The 15,397-nt window shown below is 43.6% G+C and overlaps 1 protein-coding gene across 1 annotated transcript; it reads right to left on the bottom strand.

The window, feature by feature from the left end:
- Positions 1-3,563: 3,563 nt before the first annotated feature.
- On the bottom strand, positions 3,564-9,698 carry LOC112103651 (T-box transcription factor TBX6-like). Its single transcript, XM_024195540.1, has 6 exons — positions 9,532-9,698; positions 8,386-8,653; positions 6,842-6,991; positions 5,670-5,746; positions 3,993-4,066; positions 3,564-3,598 (listed from the first exon to the last, which is right to left on the bottom strand). The coding sequence occupies exons 1-6, from the start codon at positions 9,696-9,698 to the stop codon at positions 3,564-3,566; spliced, it is 771 nt and encodes a 256-aa protein (XP_024051308.1).
- Positions 9,699-15,397: the final 5,699 nt, after the last annotated feature.

The raw sequence follows: 15,397 nt of genomic DNA, 5'->3' as shown, positions 1-15,397 counted from the left end.
TTCTTCCAACTGGCTAGTTAGCATTGAGACAAGAAGGGAAACACTTAACGGCCACTTAACAGGGCAGGCTGAGTTTGGGCTCAAAGGCTACAGTCCAGAGTCAAATGCAAAATGTTGGGGCCTTAGGCTCTTTCAAGTTTTCACAGACTCCTGATGTTAGCTGCACTGTTTTCCTGTCAGCCCATTGTGTTTCCCAGACACTGCTCAGCACTCCGTCCCATTCCAATCCACAAAAACACCTTTTTGAAAGGACTTTACAGGTTGGATGGGACAGGACAGCACAAACAGCTTCACAACACAGCACCCAAGAGGAGAGTAACCACAAAGCACAACACAGCACAGTGCTGCTTTTCTTGCACACTGCATGGGAAAGTGCCAGCATATTAGTGCACCTGGGCATTGCGTAAGGAAAAGCCAACAACAAAGGAAGAATCCAATCATCTCCAAACCCAGTCCACATTCATTTCATAGGGAGAAGGCAGCAACCAACAGCTGTAGGTTAAAATACATACAAGGAAAAGAGAAGCAACATAGAGAGTATAAACATGGAATATTGGGGGTTGAACTAAACCAGGACCCAGATCAAAATAAGCCCTGGGTATGGTTTTGCTGAATAAAAACCCAAACTGACATGGTTTTGCAAAACAAAAGTTGTTTTTAGGTTTTCACCATCTATTATAGAAAAAAATAAGGGCCAAACCCAGAACGACATATCTTAATCTTTTGGATTTTTGGGGGTTCAGATAAAGTAGGATCCTGATTTTCTTTTTGTAAACAAATACATGGTATTAGATCTATCTTACAAACAACTACAGAATAGGTCAGAACATGAACATTTAATCAGCTTGCAAATTCATTAGTTTAGCTTCTGACATCAGCGGTGTAAATCCACGTTATACAATTGTTTCTGTATAAGACTCTACTATAACCCACCAAGGTTACACTGTCATAACATTAAATTAATAAACAACAAAATACAGGAGTCGATGGGACAACTCACATGCATAGCACTAATGCATATGCTTAAGATTTTGCAGGCATGGAGCGAAAGTTTGCTGGAAGGACTGGGAAGTGCTGTCTACAACATAATTTTATGGCCTTACCCCACAATAGCATCATTTTTGGATAAAGATAATCAAGATACCTGGGAAGATTATTAAGAAAGCATTTCAAACAGCAAATAGAATACTGGGGACAGATACCTGGAATACACGATTAAAATGTAAAAACATAAAACTGATTAGAAAGTTATGTCTAGCTGGGAAATACTTAATGGAAATTGGTCTTGCCACTCTCTAACACAAACTGGTTATATTATGCTATGCTATGCATCTGAAGAAGTGAGCTGTAGCCCACGAATGCTTATGCTGAAATAAATTTGTTAGTCTCTAAGGTGCCACAAGTACTCCTGTTCTTTTTGCGGATACAGACTAACACGGCTGCTACTTTGAAACCTGGTTATATTATGTGTGGCATATGCAAGAAATAGAAGAACTCACACTTAATTTTCCCAAATACAAAAAAGAAATTCATGTCCATTTGGTCTTCCCTCCTTGATTACTTTAATGATTCTACTCACCACCCAAAAAGCAATGAATAACTGACATTTGTAGGGTGTTGGTGTTATTTCTTAATCTCCAATAATGTTTTGTCTTGCAGCAAAAGGGAATAATACGAGAATGAAGTCATACATAATGGATTTCAATAGAGGGTACCTGTGATATTATCTCTGTCACTCAGGCTAGTTCTATACTTAAAACGCTACCGCGCTGCACTTGCACGGCTGTAGCCTTTAGTGCAAACACTCACTACAGCGACAAGAGGGCTTCTCCCATCGCTGAAGCTAATCCACCTCCCCAAGAGGCTCTAGCTAGTTTGACAGAAGAATTTTTCCATCAACCTAGCATGGTCTACACTGGAAGCAGGTAGATTTTCCACACCGCTGAGAGACATAGCTATGCCAATGTAAATTTTCAGTGTAGACAAGCCCTCAGGAATTAAATAAAAGTTACTGCTGTTCTAAGTTTATTATCATGATGGAATTCTTTTACCAATATATTTTATTATTTTAAAAAAAGAGGATTCCATTTTTTCTCTGTGTATTTATATATGTCATTTATATTTTCTCAGTTAAAAAAAGAACAAGACCTGACTGCATCTACCACGCCATACAGCCATTAGATACAGACACTGTATAAGACAGGGAGCCAGAATTAGATACCCAGAGAGAATACAGGCATTCCACAGGAGGAAGGAGTTGAACCCAGAGACACGGAGGATGTATATAGAATCCAGAGAAGAATCCGACCTGAGGGACTGAGTTACAGGACATATGTATCAGAAGAAGAAACTGAATGCAGCAGTAGACTCACAAGGTGCATCCTAGATGACTGGTTCTGAAACTAGGAACAAAAGTTAGGATGGGATACATATATTCTATAGGGAAGCTGAAGCCAGTAAAAAAGAGACATTGTAGGAAGGAAGCACACTTCAATCAATCAGAGTGGTCTCACATATATACTGAAAAAAAAACCACCATTCAGTTGACTGGAGAGAGTCCCATATTTTCTCTCACACCAGTTGATCAGCACCTGATAGCAAAAATGATATCTGTGTCAGCAACAGAAATTGAGACAGGAATCCCTATGTGTTACCAGGAATGGAAAGCAGAGCCTGTCAGATTTCATGGATTCCTGAGGTCTGGCTGTGGGATCATACAGCCCATGAATTCCCATGCATTTGCATAGCCTTACATGACTACTGCTCTGTCTCTTTCATGAAGCAATTTGTTTGTATAGGTTCCTCCTCCCCCCCCATCTCTAGTTAGTAAGTTCCTCATCCTTGTGATCACAGGCCTGGGTGCAAACTCCAGGCAGGAATCGCAGACCTAAGGCTCCCTCCCCCCACTCCAGTATATTGTGAAATGTTTATGACCAGGATCTTATGGCTCTGGAGGTGCTGAATAGCCTGTTTTCTCCAAGTCTCAACTCCTGATGGGCAGCTAGAGACCAACTTTTAGCCGGTTTGGTCCCTAGTTGTGCATTTTATTACCCAGTTTGTCTCTTCAGCTCACATTTGTAAACTCCCGAGTAAATTTCTCCCTGGTTAACACTCTGGAGCTCAAAGAACTTTTCATGTTTTTATTACATCCTTAGTGATTAAAGGGAAATTTAAACCTCAAAATGTCCCCTGCCGTGATTATAAAAGCACAGCATCATTTTGGGTAGACATGTTTTTAAACAATAAATTAAAAATTAGCCCTCCTAAAGTGGACAAATGTTTTTAAGTTAAGTGAAGGATGTTATTAACAATAAATAAGTTGCAATTCCTTCATAGATCACTGGGTGGCATGTGAGTGAGTTGTATGGTCCATTAAGAGGTAAATTCTAATTGGACTGAGGGCAGAAGGGGTGTGAAATGGATGTATTACACTAAAAATATTAGACTTTATCCAACTTGTGTGCTTCTGCTAAGAATATACCGAGTTCCAATCTGTCATCTACGTAAGAAATCACTAGCACAAAAGTGTAGACCACCCACGCGTCTGTGATGAGAAAATGTATTTAACTGACCAGCACTTTAAAGGCTGCAATATCTTCTGCAATAGGAACATAGATTTAAAATACAAAACAAATGTCTATAAAGTACAATCAATGGAAACACTCAAATTCTGTGCTAAAATTCCAAATGGGAAGGTAGGAAAGGATTGAAATTGGAACTGGGTGTGGTGAGTTCCTTCTAGGAATGGCTTGTGTTCAGGTGTATAATTATCTAATAACAAAGGGAAGTAGTTTGTTATGGTAAATTATATGAAAAATCATAGCCTGGGCATAGTAAGAGCCAGCAGAAGTGAGCCCGGGGCAAGCTTTGGGTGTGCAAAGAGAAACTGCTTGCTTTACCCACCCATACCACTAAGCTTTGTATAGAGAGCTGCTCCGTGCCTCAGTCTCAGTGGAGAGACCAGTATCCTTGCAGTGTGGCTACAGACTCACCAGTGAGGGGGTCACAGCCTGTCTCCTCAGCACTTGCTTGCTTGACCATTTCAGTACCTTGAACATTTTTCCCTCTAGAATGAAGGAGAAAAACAAATTCGCCATCACACAGCATACAAAAATCGATCCAGATGCACATTTCCAGGTATTCAGACAAATACATTGTACCTGCACCGCTTTAAACACACATACTCACCCCCCACACTGCAGCTCCCCCATATGTAAGGATGCCATTTGTACTTCTGGACACACATTTAGACATACTAGCAACAAGCATGGGCACATACATAGACACAGCAACATGATAATTACTAAACACACAGACATATTTCTTTTATTACACAGACATACACGTGTACACACCCTCAAATATCAGAATGCTTATATTCAGACATATATATCAACAAGTAGCATTCTTCTATTCACAGATCTGGGCTCTCATTCTCTCCCTCAGAGGTGCACATATGATCAGTCTGCATGGATAAACTCTACGTCTATGATTCTAGAGCTTATTCCAGGGTATTTCTCTAGTGTACATGCACAGCTAAAGACAGTGAATGAGCTAGCAGGTTAAAGCTGCCCTTTCAAATTACTTCTCGTTTATTCTCCATCCACACTTGAGGCCCTGACTATAATGAAGCTGAAACTGAATTTAAAAAAACATGTTCAAATAGGGTGACCAGATGTCCCTATTTTATTTGGGGCTTTTTCTTATATAGGCACCTATTACCCCCCACCCCGTCCCGATTTTTCACACTCGCTGTCTGATCACCCTATGTTCAAACTTGGTTGTTTGTTATTTATTTATTTAGTGTGTGTGGTTGGTAAGCATGATGCTTTCTTTACATTCGTGTCCATGCCCAGAAGAGTTAACAATCTCTAGACAAATGAAGAAGACAAATGAGACGGCAACAGCAGAGACATAGGGAGGAAGAGAACAACAACAAAAACCAGGGGAAAGAGAAGCGCTTGTGGGACAGCATTGTTGGATCATTATTACATCAGAACTGGTCTTTAGCATGCTTTGTCTGGCTGGTGTGGATGGTTACAACCATATTTATAATTATGCTCAGGCTTGGGTCTTTACAGGTTTTAATCATGGTTCTAATAATTTAAGCGCTATCCACGCAGGCTGGTAAAACCATGCCGGGACTGGGTTTAAGGGGAACTCTTTAAACTTGTTTCCCATATTCTCTTTAAAGACCAATTTAGATAAGGCCTTTGTGGGCTTAGTCTCTGTGCCTCTTAATAAGGTGTACCCCATCTGGATTTAGAATAACCAAGAGATGAACCAAAGCAGTCTCAGAAAAGGGAATGTTATAGCAAAGTTGAGAGTACACTAGCCTTTTGGGAGGAATCTCTACTATTTTGCTACTACTGGTGCACTACTACTACCCTAGTGGTAGCAATGGCAGGAGCATTAGCATAGAAAAGGCACCTTTTATTTTTTTATCGTGGTGTCCTCTAAACCTGCTTTAAGCTGGTCTGACTGACTGACATGGTATTTAAAATGCTGGTGGCTAGTGTGTTCTGTCTACACCACTTCTACCACCATCTCTACCACTAATGGAGCTGCAGCTGTGGGAGTGAAATGGTGGGATATTTCCCACATACGTGTAATACAGACAAGGCCTAAGTGGTTTGGCATAACAGGAACTGTTGGTGGAGGCTTCTTACCGGTTCTTCTTAGAGCTGAGGCCATTCTCTCGGAACCCCTTTGCAAATGGATTGTTATCAATCTTCAGCTGGGTAACCTGTGATGGGGAGATAACAGAGGGAGAGAAGGAAATGGAAAAGAGAGAGAGATGGGAAGATGGAGACACAGAGAGAAAGGAAGAGAGGAAGAAAAACGCAGAGAAAAGGAAATAGAGGGAGAGGAAGAGAGAAAAGACAGAGGAAAGGATGAGAAAGAGGAAGGAGGGGTAATGAGAGAAAGAGAGAAGTGGAGAGGAACAGAAAAAGGGGCAAGAATGAGTGAGGGGAGAGAGTGAAAAAGGCCATGTTAGTTATGTGGATATTCCCCAATCTATTGGTGAAATGGCTTCAGAGTCAGACCATTCAAAAATGGAGGTTATTTAAGAAGGAAGTGGGACAGGAAAATAATGGAAACCTGGAAGATGAAGCTGGTGAAATCAGGGCACAATGCTGTCTTCAAAGGCAATAGCCCACATGATCCTATTTCCCAAGCCCTTCACTTAAAACCAACAGGCTGGTTTCTGAGAGAATGAAAATTTTCCATATGACCATTAGAAACTTCACGGGTTTTCTTATTTTTGCTACTACAGGTTAAGCAGGAAAAAGCAGTCTCTCTTGTTATGGCACAATTATGTTCATGTCACATGCAAAGTTTGTGGAATATATTGTATTCTTTTTATATTTACAGTTAATTTGGTGGTCTTGATTAAAGTGAAGAATAGAGAGTACATGCTAGAGTCAGCTATGGTGCAGACATGAGCTGTACAAGCCAATACACCCAGTCCTGATGATGTTATTGCACCCTTGGCTATTCCTGTACTGGGTCTCTCTTCAGACAAAACCATGGACAATTATGGAGTATTTTTTGTGATGTGGGCAAATGTCATTAGCTACATTACCAAACTCACACTTTTAAATTTGTGCTCAGAGCTAGGATTTGAACCGAGGTCTCCAGGGTGTTAACTAATAAACTACCTTTGTGTATTTTTAATAGCTTTAGCACCAGAGTACCTGAACCTTTCCCCATCATACCCTTAATTTCTACCTCTTAGTGCTAATGCTCATTTTGCTTGAAGGAAGCTTTATTTACCCCTGAATTGCCCCAGGTTCACAAAAAGTCACAGAGAAGATGGAAGGAGTCAGAGATAAGCTACCTTGGAATTCTGATAGGCTGTCACAGCCATAAAAGTTGTTTCTGGGAACACAAATGTGGCCACAGCATTCCAGGGCAGAGTGAGTGTATGTGCGCTGGTCAGCACCACATGGAATCGTGGTTGGTATTTGTGCATTGAATGCAATATAATCTAAAGCCAAAGAGAGAACAAGCATTTCAGGAGGATTTGATAACAATGTTGAACTCTGTATGGCATCACTGTGATGAACTCAACGTTCCTGGAAGAGTCACCTGGAAAGGCTTCAGAGGCAGTAGCATGTTGCACACCACCACTTTTAAATAACTGCTTATGTGCAAGTGGAATACAGATCACATTAGATCTAAAGGGAGTGGACGTGAATGCCACAACACACGTAACCCTGAAGATTTGACTTAAATAAACAAAAGTCTAGAATAAATTTGAAATTTAGCTCTATCCATGGGCCTGATCTTACACTTGTTGGTTCTTTCCAACCTCTCTCTCCCCCCCGCCCCCAATCTCTTTGAATTGGGACCTCCTACTCCTGACCCACTTGCCCTTCCCACTCACCATAGGTAATTGGGGGTGGAACTTGTCTACTTGTGCTGGTCCATCTCTCTGGAACTTCCCACAGAGCTGTACACTGAAGTGAAAACTTTCCTTTTCACTTTAGTGTAGAACTGTCTCCACATCTGTGGAACAGATGGGAATATGAAAAATGCTACTGTATAGAAAGATAGTTCATATGGTATGGGATTGCACTGGGGGAAGAGGGTCTACAACAAATGAGATGTTTTTAGTCCAACAAGGGAAACAGTAAAGGCCAGTGCACTGCAAGGTGCATATTGGAAAGTAATACATGGCAGAACAGGGAGGTAGCAAAGCCTCCCTCTATGGCTTGGGTGTGAACACACCTCTAGGAACAGGTCCAGGTCCAATTCTGAGCACCTCACTTCCAGAAATTTATTGCCAAACTGGAGAGAGGCTGGAAGGACCATTTTATTAGGAGAGATTAAAATAGTTAATAGCTTGATTAAGTGATGGCTATGGGGTGAGAGAAGAAAGGGACGTAACAGTGTACATATAAACACCAAAGAGGGAGAGGAATAATTTAGGGTGTTACAAAGGGGGGGGGGTAACTAACAGCATAAATAGGGATGAAAATGAGACAGGGAAAATTTAAGATGAACATCAGGAAAAACATCCTGGCTGTGAGGTCTTAGGGTGTGCAACACACTCCCAAAAGAAGGGGCGGAAGCCTCATTGCATGGAACTTTTAAAAGTAGCCTGAACAACACAGCAGTAGTAGGACCATAGGGAATAAACCTGCCCTGGCAGGGAGATGGGTGAGCTGCTCTAACAGGCCCTTCCATCACGTATAATTCTGATTAATATTAATATCAGTTCTGGGTACATGAAAGAATGAATATTATTCTCCTTGTTGTGTATGAACAGCATGTCATGGCATTAGACAACTTCATAGTGCAGTGCTCCCTATAAACCAATGGTTTGTAGCACCACACATTTATTCTATGTACGAGTGAAATGGTCAGGCCTCTCCTTACATGTTCACACTGCTCCAGAGTATTGTTGGTGATCTTGAGTCTCTGGAAGGAGACTGGTTCTTTCATCCAGTGACTGCCAGGAGCTGGAGAATCTGGATGGAGGTAGAAGCGACTGGGGAAATGGGGATCAGCTTTTCCAACTGCCTCCCAGTGGCCACAATGCCATTTATACCGAGTGTTGTCCAAAGGTACAATATCCACCAGCATCAGGTAGAGAGAGTGAGGGTTCAGGCCGGAAACAATCACTTTGCAAGGTGGGAACATACGTCTGCACAGAGGGAGAAGGAAGAGAGCAGAAAAAGAGATTTCACTGTATGCTTGCCCTAATCTGACGCCCCAGCTCTTGTTCAGGGCCTTCACTTGAAGGAAGTGCAGTTCCTTGGGAGCTCAAGTCACTGACTTTCTTGCACTGATAAATACAGCAGGCCAAATTCTGCCTTCATTTACACTTATGCAACCCCCGTGAAGCTGTTTACTGTCTCTATTGAGGGCCAGTGGGACTGCACAGGGATAACAGAGGGCAGAATTTGTCCTGCTGTGTGCAATGAAAATCGAAAACCCAGGATCAGATAATATACTGCAACAGTCCATATCAGGATCTGGAGAGCTCGCATAGGGCATATGGCTGTAAAACTATTTAAAAGGGGGAGTACTTGCCACTCCTTTGACAAAACACAGTGAGGTTGTTACCAAAGGCCCAGCATAATATCCATGCTTCTGCAGTGCATCCCAGCTACTGTCTTGGTCACTGTCCCTGATGGCGCGGGTATTACTGCTCTTACTGGATCACACAGCATGGAGCTTTCCCTTTAGTTCACCTTGTAGAGCTGTTGCCCAGGAATCATCTGACCCTCAAGTGAATGGCTTGGTCAGGGTGGTGTGCACCTTGCACACTCAGAGCACACTTTATAGTGTTATGCTGGACATGCAAACTCGTCACATTCATCTGGTGAGCCTGGTCACTAGTAAGCAGACACAGCACTTGGCTGGCTTGACCCAGAGAACAGGTGAGAGACAGAAAGGTAAAATAGTAGCTTCAGCGTTGCATAGCAGATGGAACCGAAGGTGGGGTTTACCTAGGGTGGGTGGGTGAGTGTGGAAAGTAACATGCTACAGGCATTCTTGGTGATACAGGTTTGCTCTCACCTGCCAGATTTGGTGATGATCATTTCAGTGCCAAGTGTGTAGAACTCCTCCCACAGTGCTTTGTTCTCCAGAGAGAGATGGACCCTGCCACAGGAACCATTTATGGATGGAGGGAAGCAGCCCTCATTATGGAAGGAAGTGAGTTGCGAGCTCTGAAGGGGGATCATCTGGAATTGAGGGAACAAGCCTCGGCATCTGCTGCATGGGGGGACAGGGTCACAGTCTCGCAGGAGAAGGGGAGAAAAGCAAACACATTAATGTACTTTCTAGAGAGTGGCCCACTCAGCTGGAACAAAAGCAATCCAGCTGCAAATGGAACATGTCAGAGGAAGGGGAGAATCCCTGCCAGGAGAGCTGTGCACTTTACAGCTATGCCAGGGAGAACATCCTTCAGGCAGGGTCACCTCCACATCTATGCTTGGCTGCAAGCACAGAGGGTCTCTTTGCAAGCACCGAGAAGCTTAGAACACCAACCCCAAATACTTTATTCCCAAGCGATCTGGTGAGCGGCACTGGCCACCAGAGTGACCGACACAGCGAGTTCAGGCTACCCCCTGATGGGACTGCGGCAAGCCAGGATTCCTTCACATTGAGGGCCAATGAGCTTGCCCACTGAGTCCTTGACACAACTGCTGAGAAGCAACTAGTCATAATGCTAGGGAAGACATGGCAGCATCATGTTAAGCGGGCCATACACATCAACCGGCCCCATGCTGAGCAAGGCCGCATTCCCCACCAATCATCGTCTGCCCTACTTCCATTGACAGCGGTTTTGTCTCTCTCCTGGGTTCATTCACTCACAACTATCTTTTCGGTGCTTCAAAGCAGCCTAGGATTTTAAACACAGCCCCAATGATACCCTAAGAATTCTGGGGACAGAGGGAAGGTAACATGGGAAAAATGAATGAAACAGAGAAATACATGCTCATTATTCAACTCCCCAAACAATCCCATTCAACCTGCTCTAGGGCCAGCATTTTTGTCTGAGAATCCTCGCTACAAAGGGCATCCTAGTGCCAGGCTGAGTGGACAGAACCAGGAAGGTCACCCCAAAGTCTGCAGCGGGGCCTTTTGCTTGGTCTCTAGGAGAGGAACATGACAAATCTACTCTCACAGCCTGGGGTGACAAAATCATGAGCCTATTCAACCACAGACTTGCAAAACTATTTTAGAGGAGGCAGAATGCTCACAGGTTAGGATCCAGGATTGCCCGAACCATCTCTTACCTGGCATCAGCATTGGTGCCCTCTGTCGGTGGCCCAAGCTGCAGCTTTCACCATGCTGGTGCCTGTATCGGCACTGGTGCCTTGAGCCACCGATATACAGGTCCCTTGAGGCATGAAGCATCATGTAAGAACCTGGAGAGAGGCAGAAGGGCTTGGACTCCAGTGTTTGCCAAGAGAGGCAGGGAACAGCTTATAACTTGTGCAGGCAAACCTTCAAATTCGCCACAGGAGCAGAAAGGGTAGAAGAGGGAGAAGTGAATGAAAGAGAGATGGGAAAGAGTCAATGAAAGGAGGCAATAGAGACAAAATGATAAAGATCCCGAGGATGTATACTGGCAATGCAGGCTTCTCTCTGCCTTTAGTATCCTCTCCCTGAACTCGGGGGTCTTGCCATTGGCTTTTGTATCCAGCACAGGAATGGCAATAAGAAAATCCTATACTTCCACACTTCATAATTCACAAAACCCCAACTGTTTGTCCCCAAGGGAGGCATGACGCTGTTTGAATGTCGCTAGCTTCATACTGCACTCCCTCCACCAGCCCTGCGATTGGGCCGGAGGTGACAGGTGGGTGCCACATTATTGAGCAGGCCAGCACCCAGAGAGGTTTCAGTCCCCCCGAGGTGGCTCTGGAGGGCTGTGGAGGTATTAAAGCTGGCAGCCATCCTGTTAAGGCTGAGAAAAGATTGATCCAGGGATGAATGAAGCTATTTCATTGTCATTCCAAAGTGTGATGTTTACAGGCTGCTCTTCTCATAGCTTTCAGAGAGCTTCAGATGGCTCTCCGGGGAGGAGGGGGCTTCAGTTTATGCCAACAACATCCTCTCAGTGCCTTTAACTCCAGCACAGCATCCAAGAATCACTTCCTCACCTTCCAAGTCTCAACAAATTCCTGCTAAGTTCAGGCCCCTGGTTCCAGAAATCAAAATCCTCTTTCTTGTCTCTAGGAGCAACTACAGCTGATTAACAGGGGACACACCTTGTAAGATTCCTTCTACCCTGGCCTACCTCCTGGGAATTCAAACAGCAAGGCTGTCCAGGTCCAGATTAACAGAGACAAAATGGAGATGGACACTTTTTTCCTGTCTCAATTCTAGCATTCATGAGAAGGGTCAGACTGTGCCCTGGAGACTGCCGTCCTGTTTATCCACAGAACAGGTACAGCATTGGCAGGGGCATGCTCCCCCACACTGTCCTGCCAATGTGCCTCAGCCCTGACGTGGAGGTGCCAGGACAACAAGCGGGGCCATGTTTATTTGTGGCACCTCTCCTGAGGCTGCCCACACATGTGGAGGCATCTGTGACATAGGCACTGATCCATTGAGAGCAGGAATGGGACTCAACAGCTCTTCATCCAAAGGCCTCTGCATAGGTGATACAGGCACTTTATGCAGCAAAGTGCATTGTAACATGTAGCTAGAGAAGAAACAGTAGCAGACAGTGGAGACCACTGGGAGATGTTTTTAAATGTGATTTTTGCACTGAAAGCTTTCCTAGACATTTCTCATCAGTGGCCCCACAACCACCAGGTCTGATTCCTGCTCCCACTGAAGTGGGAAGAGGACTGGGCTGATGGTGCTGGGCAGCAGATGTTACGTCAAGACTGAGGCCACCACGAGACTCCGAAGGAGAGAAGTGGGGGAGAAGAGAGGCCAGGGGGGATCTAGAGCCCCCCCCCCCGAGTAACCCACAAACTGGTGCCTTTGGACTCTCTAGACACTTGTGCCCACAGAGGTCATCACCTCCTGGTTCTGCTTCCTGTTCCAGTCACCTGAGATAGGTCAAGTTACATAAGGTTAACACACTCATCACACAACAGGATCAGTATCCATTGTTATGGAGTATGCCAGCCACTCAAATACTGGGAGAGTGGAGTGTAGGTTACGTGTGTAGCTACACACTGCAATGAAAGGGAGGTGCACACTGTTACTGCAGCGTGTAGCTATGAGGCAGTGAAAGGCTCTGTCGTGGGGAGCTGTGCCAGAGCCTTTTCCCCTTTGCCTCTTCCCTGCTGGAGCCTTTCACTGCAGCACGGACAGGCTCTGGCAGGGGGGAGCTGCCGGAGGTCCTTCCCCCATACCTCCCCCTTGCCGGAGTCTTTCACTGTAGCAGGGAAAGGCTCCAGCAGCAGGACACTACACTGCTAAAAATAGCGTAGACATGGGAGGCATTGCTTGGCCATCTCGAGAACTGTGTAGGATAAATGCCCTAGGGTTCATGTCTCTACTCTAGTCGCCTACGTAGTGAATCACCCTCTACACTGCTATTTGTACCCATGCTAGCTGGGCGTGAAGTGTCTGTACTCTACATGCTGACACAAATGGAGATCTACCTTGAGAAAGACATTTGGGTTCATGTTTTACAAAAGCAGTATTGACAACCCAAGTTTCAGCATCGTGACTCAGCCTCCCTACCCCCACAATCACAAGAGCAACTTAAAAATCAAATAATCCATTTTCAAGTTCTTTTTCTTTGCTTTTAGGTTTTAACCTTTTGGGGTTCAGATTTTTAAACCTTTCTCCATGTTCATGAGGGCTAGAAACTTTCATCAAAAGAACAGTAAGCTCAGAGTATTCACACGACTCCAAGAGTTAGGGCTTTATATTGCAATGACCTGTGATATAGGAAGCAGGAGTTGCAACACAGTTACCATTTTTTTAAATACCGATTTGCTGATTTTTAGCAATTTTTTCCTTTACATTTATAAGTAAACTATTTTTTAAATATATTTATTTTAATGGAAGAAAAATTTTATCAGGCAATAACAGTCAAACCAGTACCATTTATCTAACATGGTCCCCTCCCTGTGAATTTTGTGGGGTTAGACCACATTTGTATTTGTTTTTCGCAAACCAGAATCCCAGCCAATGAGGCTTGCAATACAAATCCTCCCCACCATTTGCTCTCTCTGTCTGTAACAGAGGTGCCCTAATACTGGAAATGTCTTCCCGAGACCCTCACCCAAACTTTGGAGTGTGGATAAAATGGGATCTGGGTCTGAGAAAAACTTTTATTATGGTTTTGCTCTTACTGACTAGCTGGAGCTTCCCAAGGGAGGGAATATCCAACCATATCATGGTCATCATCACAGCTTCCTTCCATGACACCAGGGGTTACAAGCAGCTACTTTAAAAGCTTCATTATTTCTCTCTTCTGAGAGAGATGATGAGACCAGAGTGGGAGTTTATGCTCAGTAATGGTCCATAACTGCTTAAAAAATTACCTGACCATCTTGGTCTCATTAGTTGTCTGCCAGCTACAGGGAACTGAAGTTGCTGCTGAAACTCATTTTTTAATAATGTTATCACAAAACTCTGTACCAAATAGAATTAGCACCAGACAATCAACTGACATTTAATCAAGAAAAGTTTTGAAAAGCAAATGGAGTGAAAACAGTGCAGGAGGTGATGATTTTTAAGCAAACTCCAACCAGACCAAAGAACACAGTTGTGTGCCGTACAATTCCGCCCCACCTTTATTAGAAGACCCACATCTGCCAAGCAACTGGTTTTTGTCAGTCCCTGAAGACAGATTTCATTGTAGAATTTCTGCCAGTCAGAAACCAGCTTTAACCACCTCATCTCCCAACAGACATGTGCTCTTATGGATAAGCTGGCCCATATCTGGCTGAAGGACACAATAGGTCTCTTCTGAATCAATCAAATTCGCCAGAACTTCAATAATGGCAGAGAGGGTAAATCTGTCTCATTGTACGATGCTGCATCAGACACAATTATTAAATCAACGTCAGTATTTTGGGTGCAAGGGAAAAACCCTTGTAACAGAGTGATATTACAGCATCAATGGTTCCTGCTTTGGAAATGTGTTGCTTTGCTGTTCATGTAGCAGCAGCACACCATTCTACCAGAACAATGTGCTAATTCCATTGACATTTCTTGAACTCCACCATCTGGTTTTGGATAACTGTCTTCATGCAAGGCTGTTTCAAGTAAAAAAGAAAACCAGGACATAATGGATGTTAGCAGGACCTCAGGAGAGGTTATGAGTTATAGAGAACTTTAGCTGGGGAAAGAGAAAAAATCCCAGTGAATTTATAATGAGAGAAAAGTGAAGAGCATTGGTGTTTCTGTACTGAATCATTTCAGGATCTCAGCAATTAACCTAGAGGCTCTCCAACAATTAGCTGTGGAGTATCCCTTAACAACAGATGTTAAATCAGCTGATAGCCCCCTTGTGAATCTTCACCAGAACCTTGCTCAAGAGAAGCTGCAGGTCATCGATCCTGATGAAACCCAAGTGGGTTTCTGTACTCTGGCTGTTCAGTTGAGTCACTGATCTAAATTAATCTCAATGATTACATCATCCATCCATGAAAAACAGAGAAGAAAATAATAGATTGGATCAAATATTAAAAAGCAAAATTACAATGTGTTCCAAATGCATAAAAAAATGTGCTAGCTTCAGTCCATGGACGACAAATTATTCTTGTCAAAACATTTTTCTGTACACATCTATGACATCCTTGATCCAAGATCTCAAAGCACTTTACAAACATTAATTAATTAATCCTTACCACAGCTTGGTGAGATAAGCATGTATCATTATCCCCATTTTACAGATGGGGAAATAGAGGCATAAGCTTAAAGGCCACACAGTGAGCCAGTGGCAGAGCTGCGACTA

Source organism: Terrapene carolina, unplaced genomic scaffold (genome assembly GCF_002925995.2).
Source record: "Terrapene carolina triunguis isolate 2854851 unplaced genomic scaffold, T_m_triunguis-2.0 Scaffold790, whole genome shotgun sequence".
In the NCBI taxonomy this organism is placed as follows: Eukaryota; Metazoa; Chordata; order Testudines; family Emydidae; genus Terrapene; species Terrapene triunguis.
This window is presented reverse-complemented; position numbering and strand designations above follow the sequence as displayed.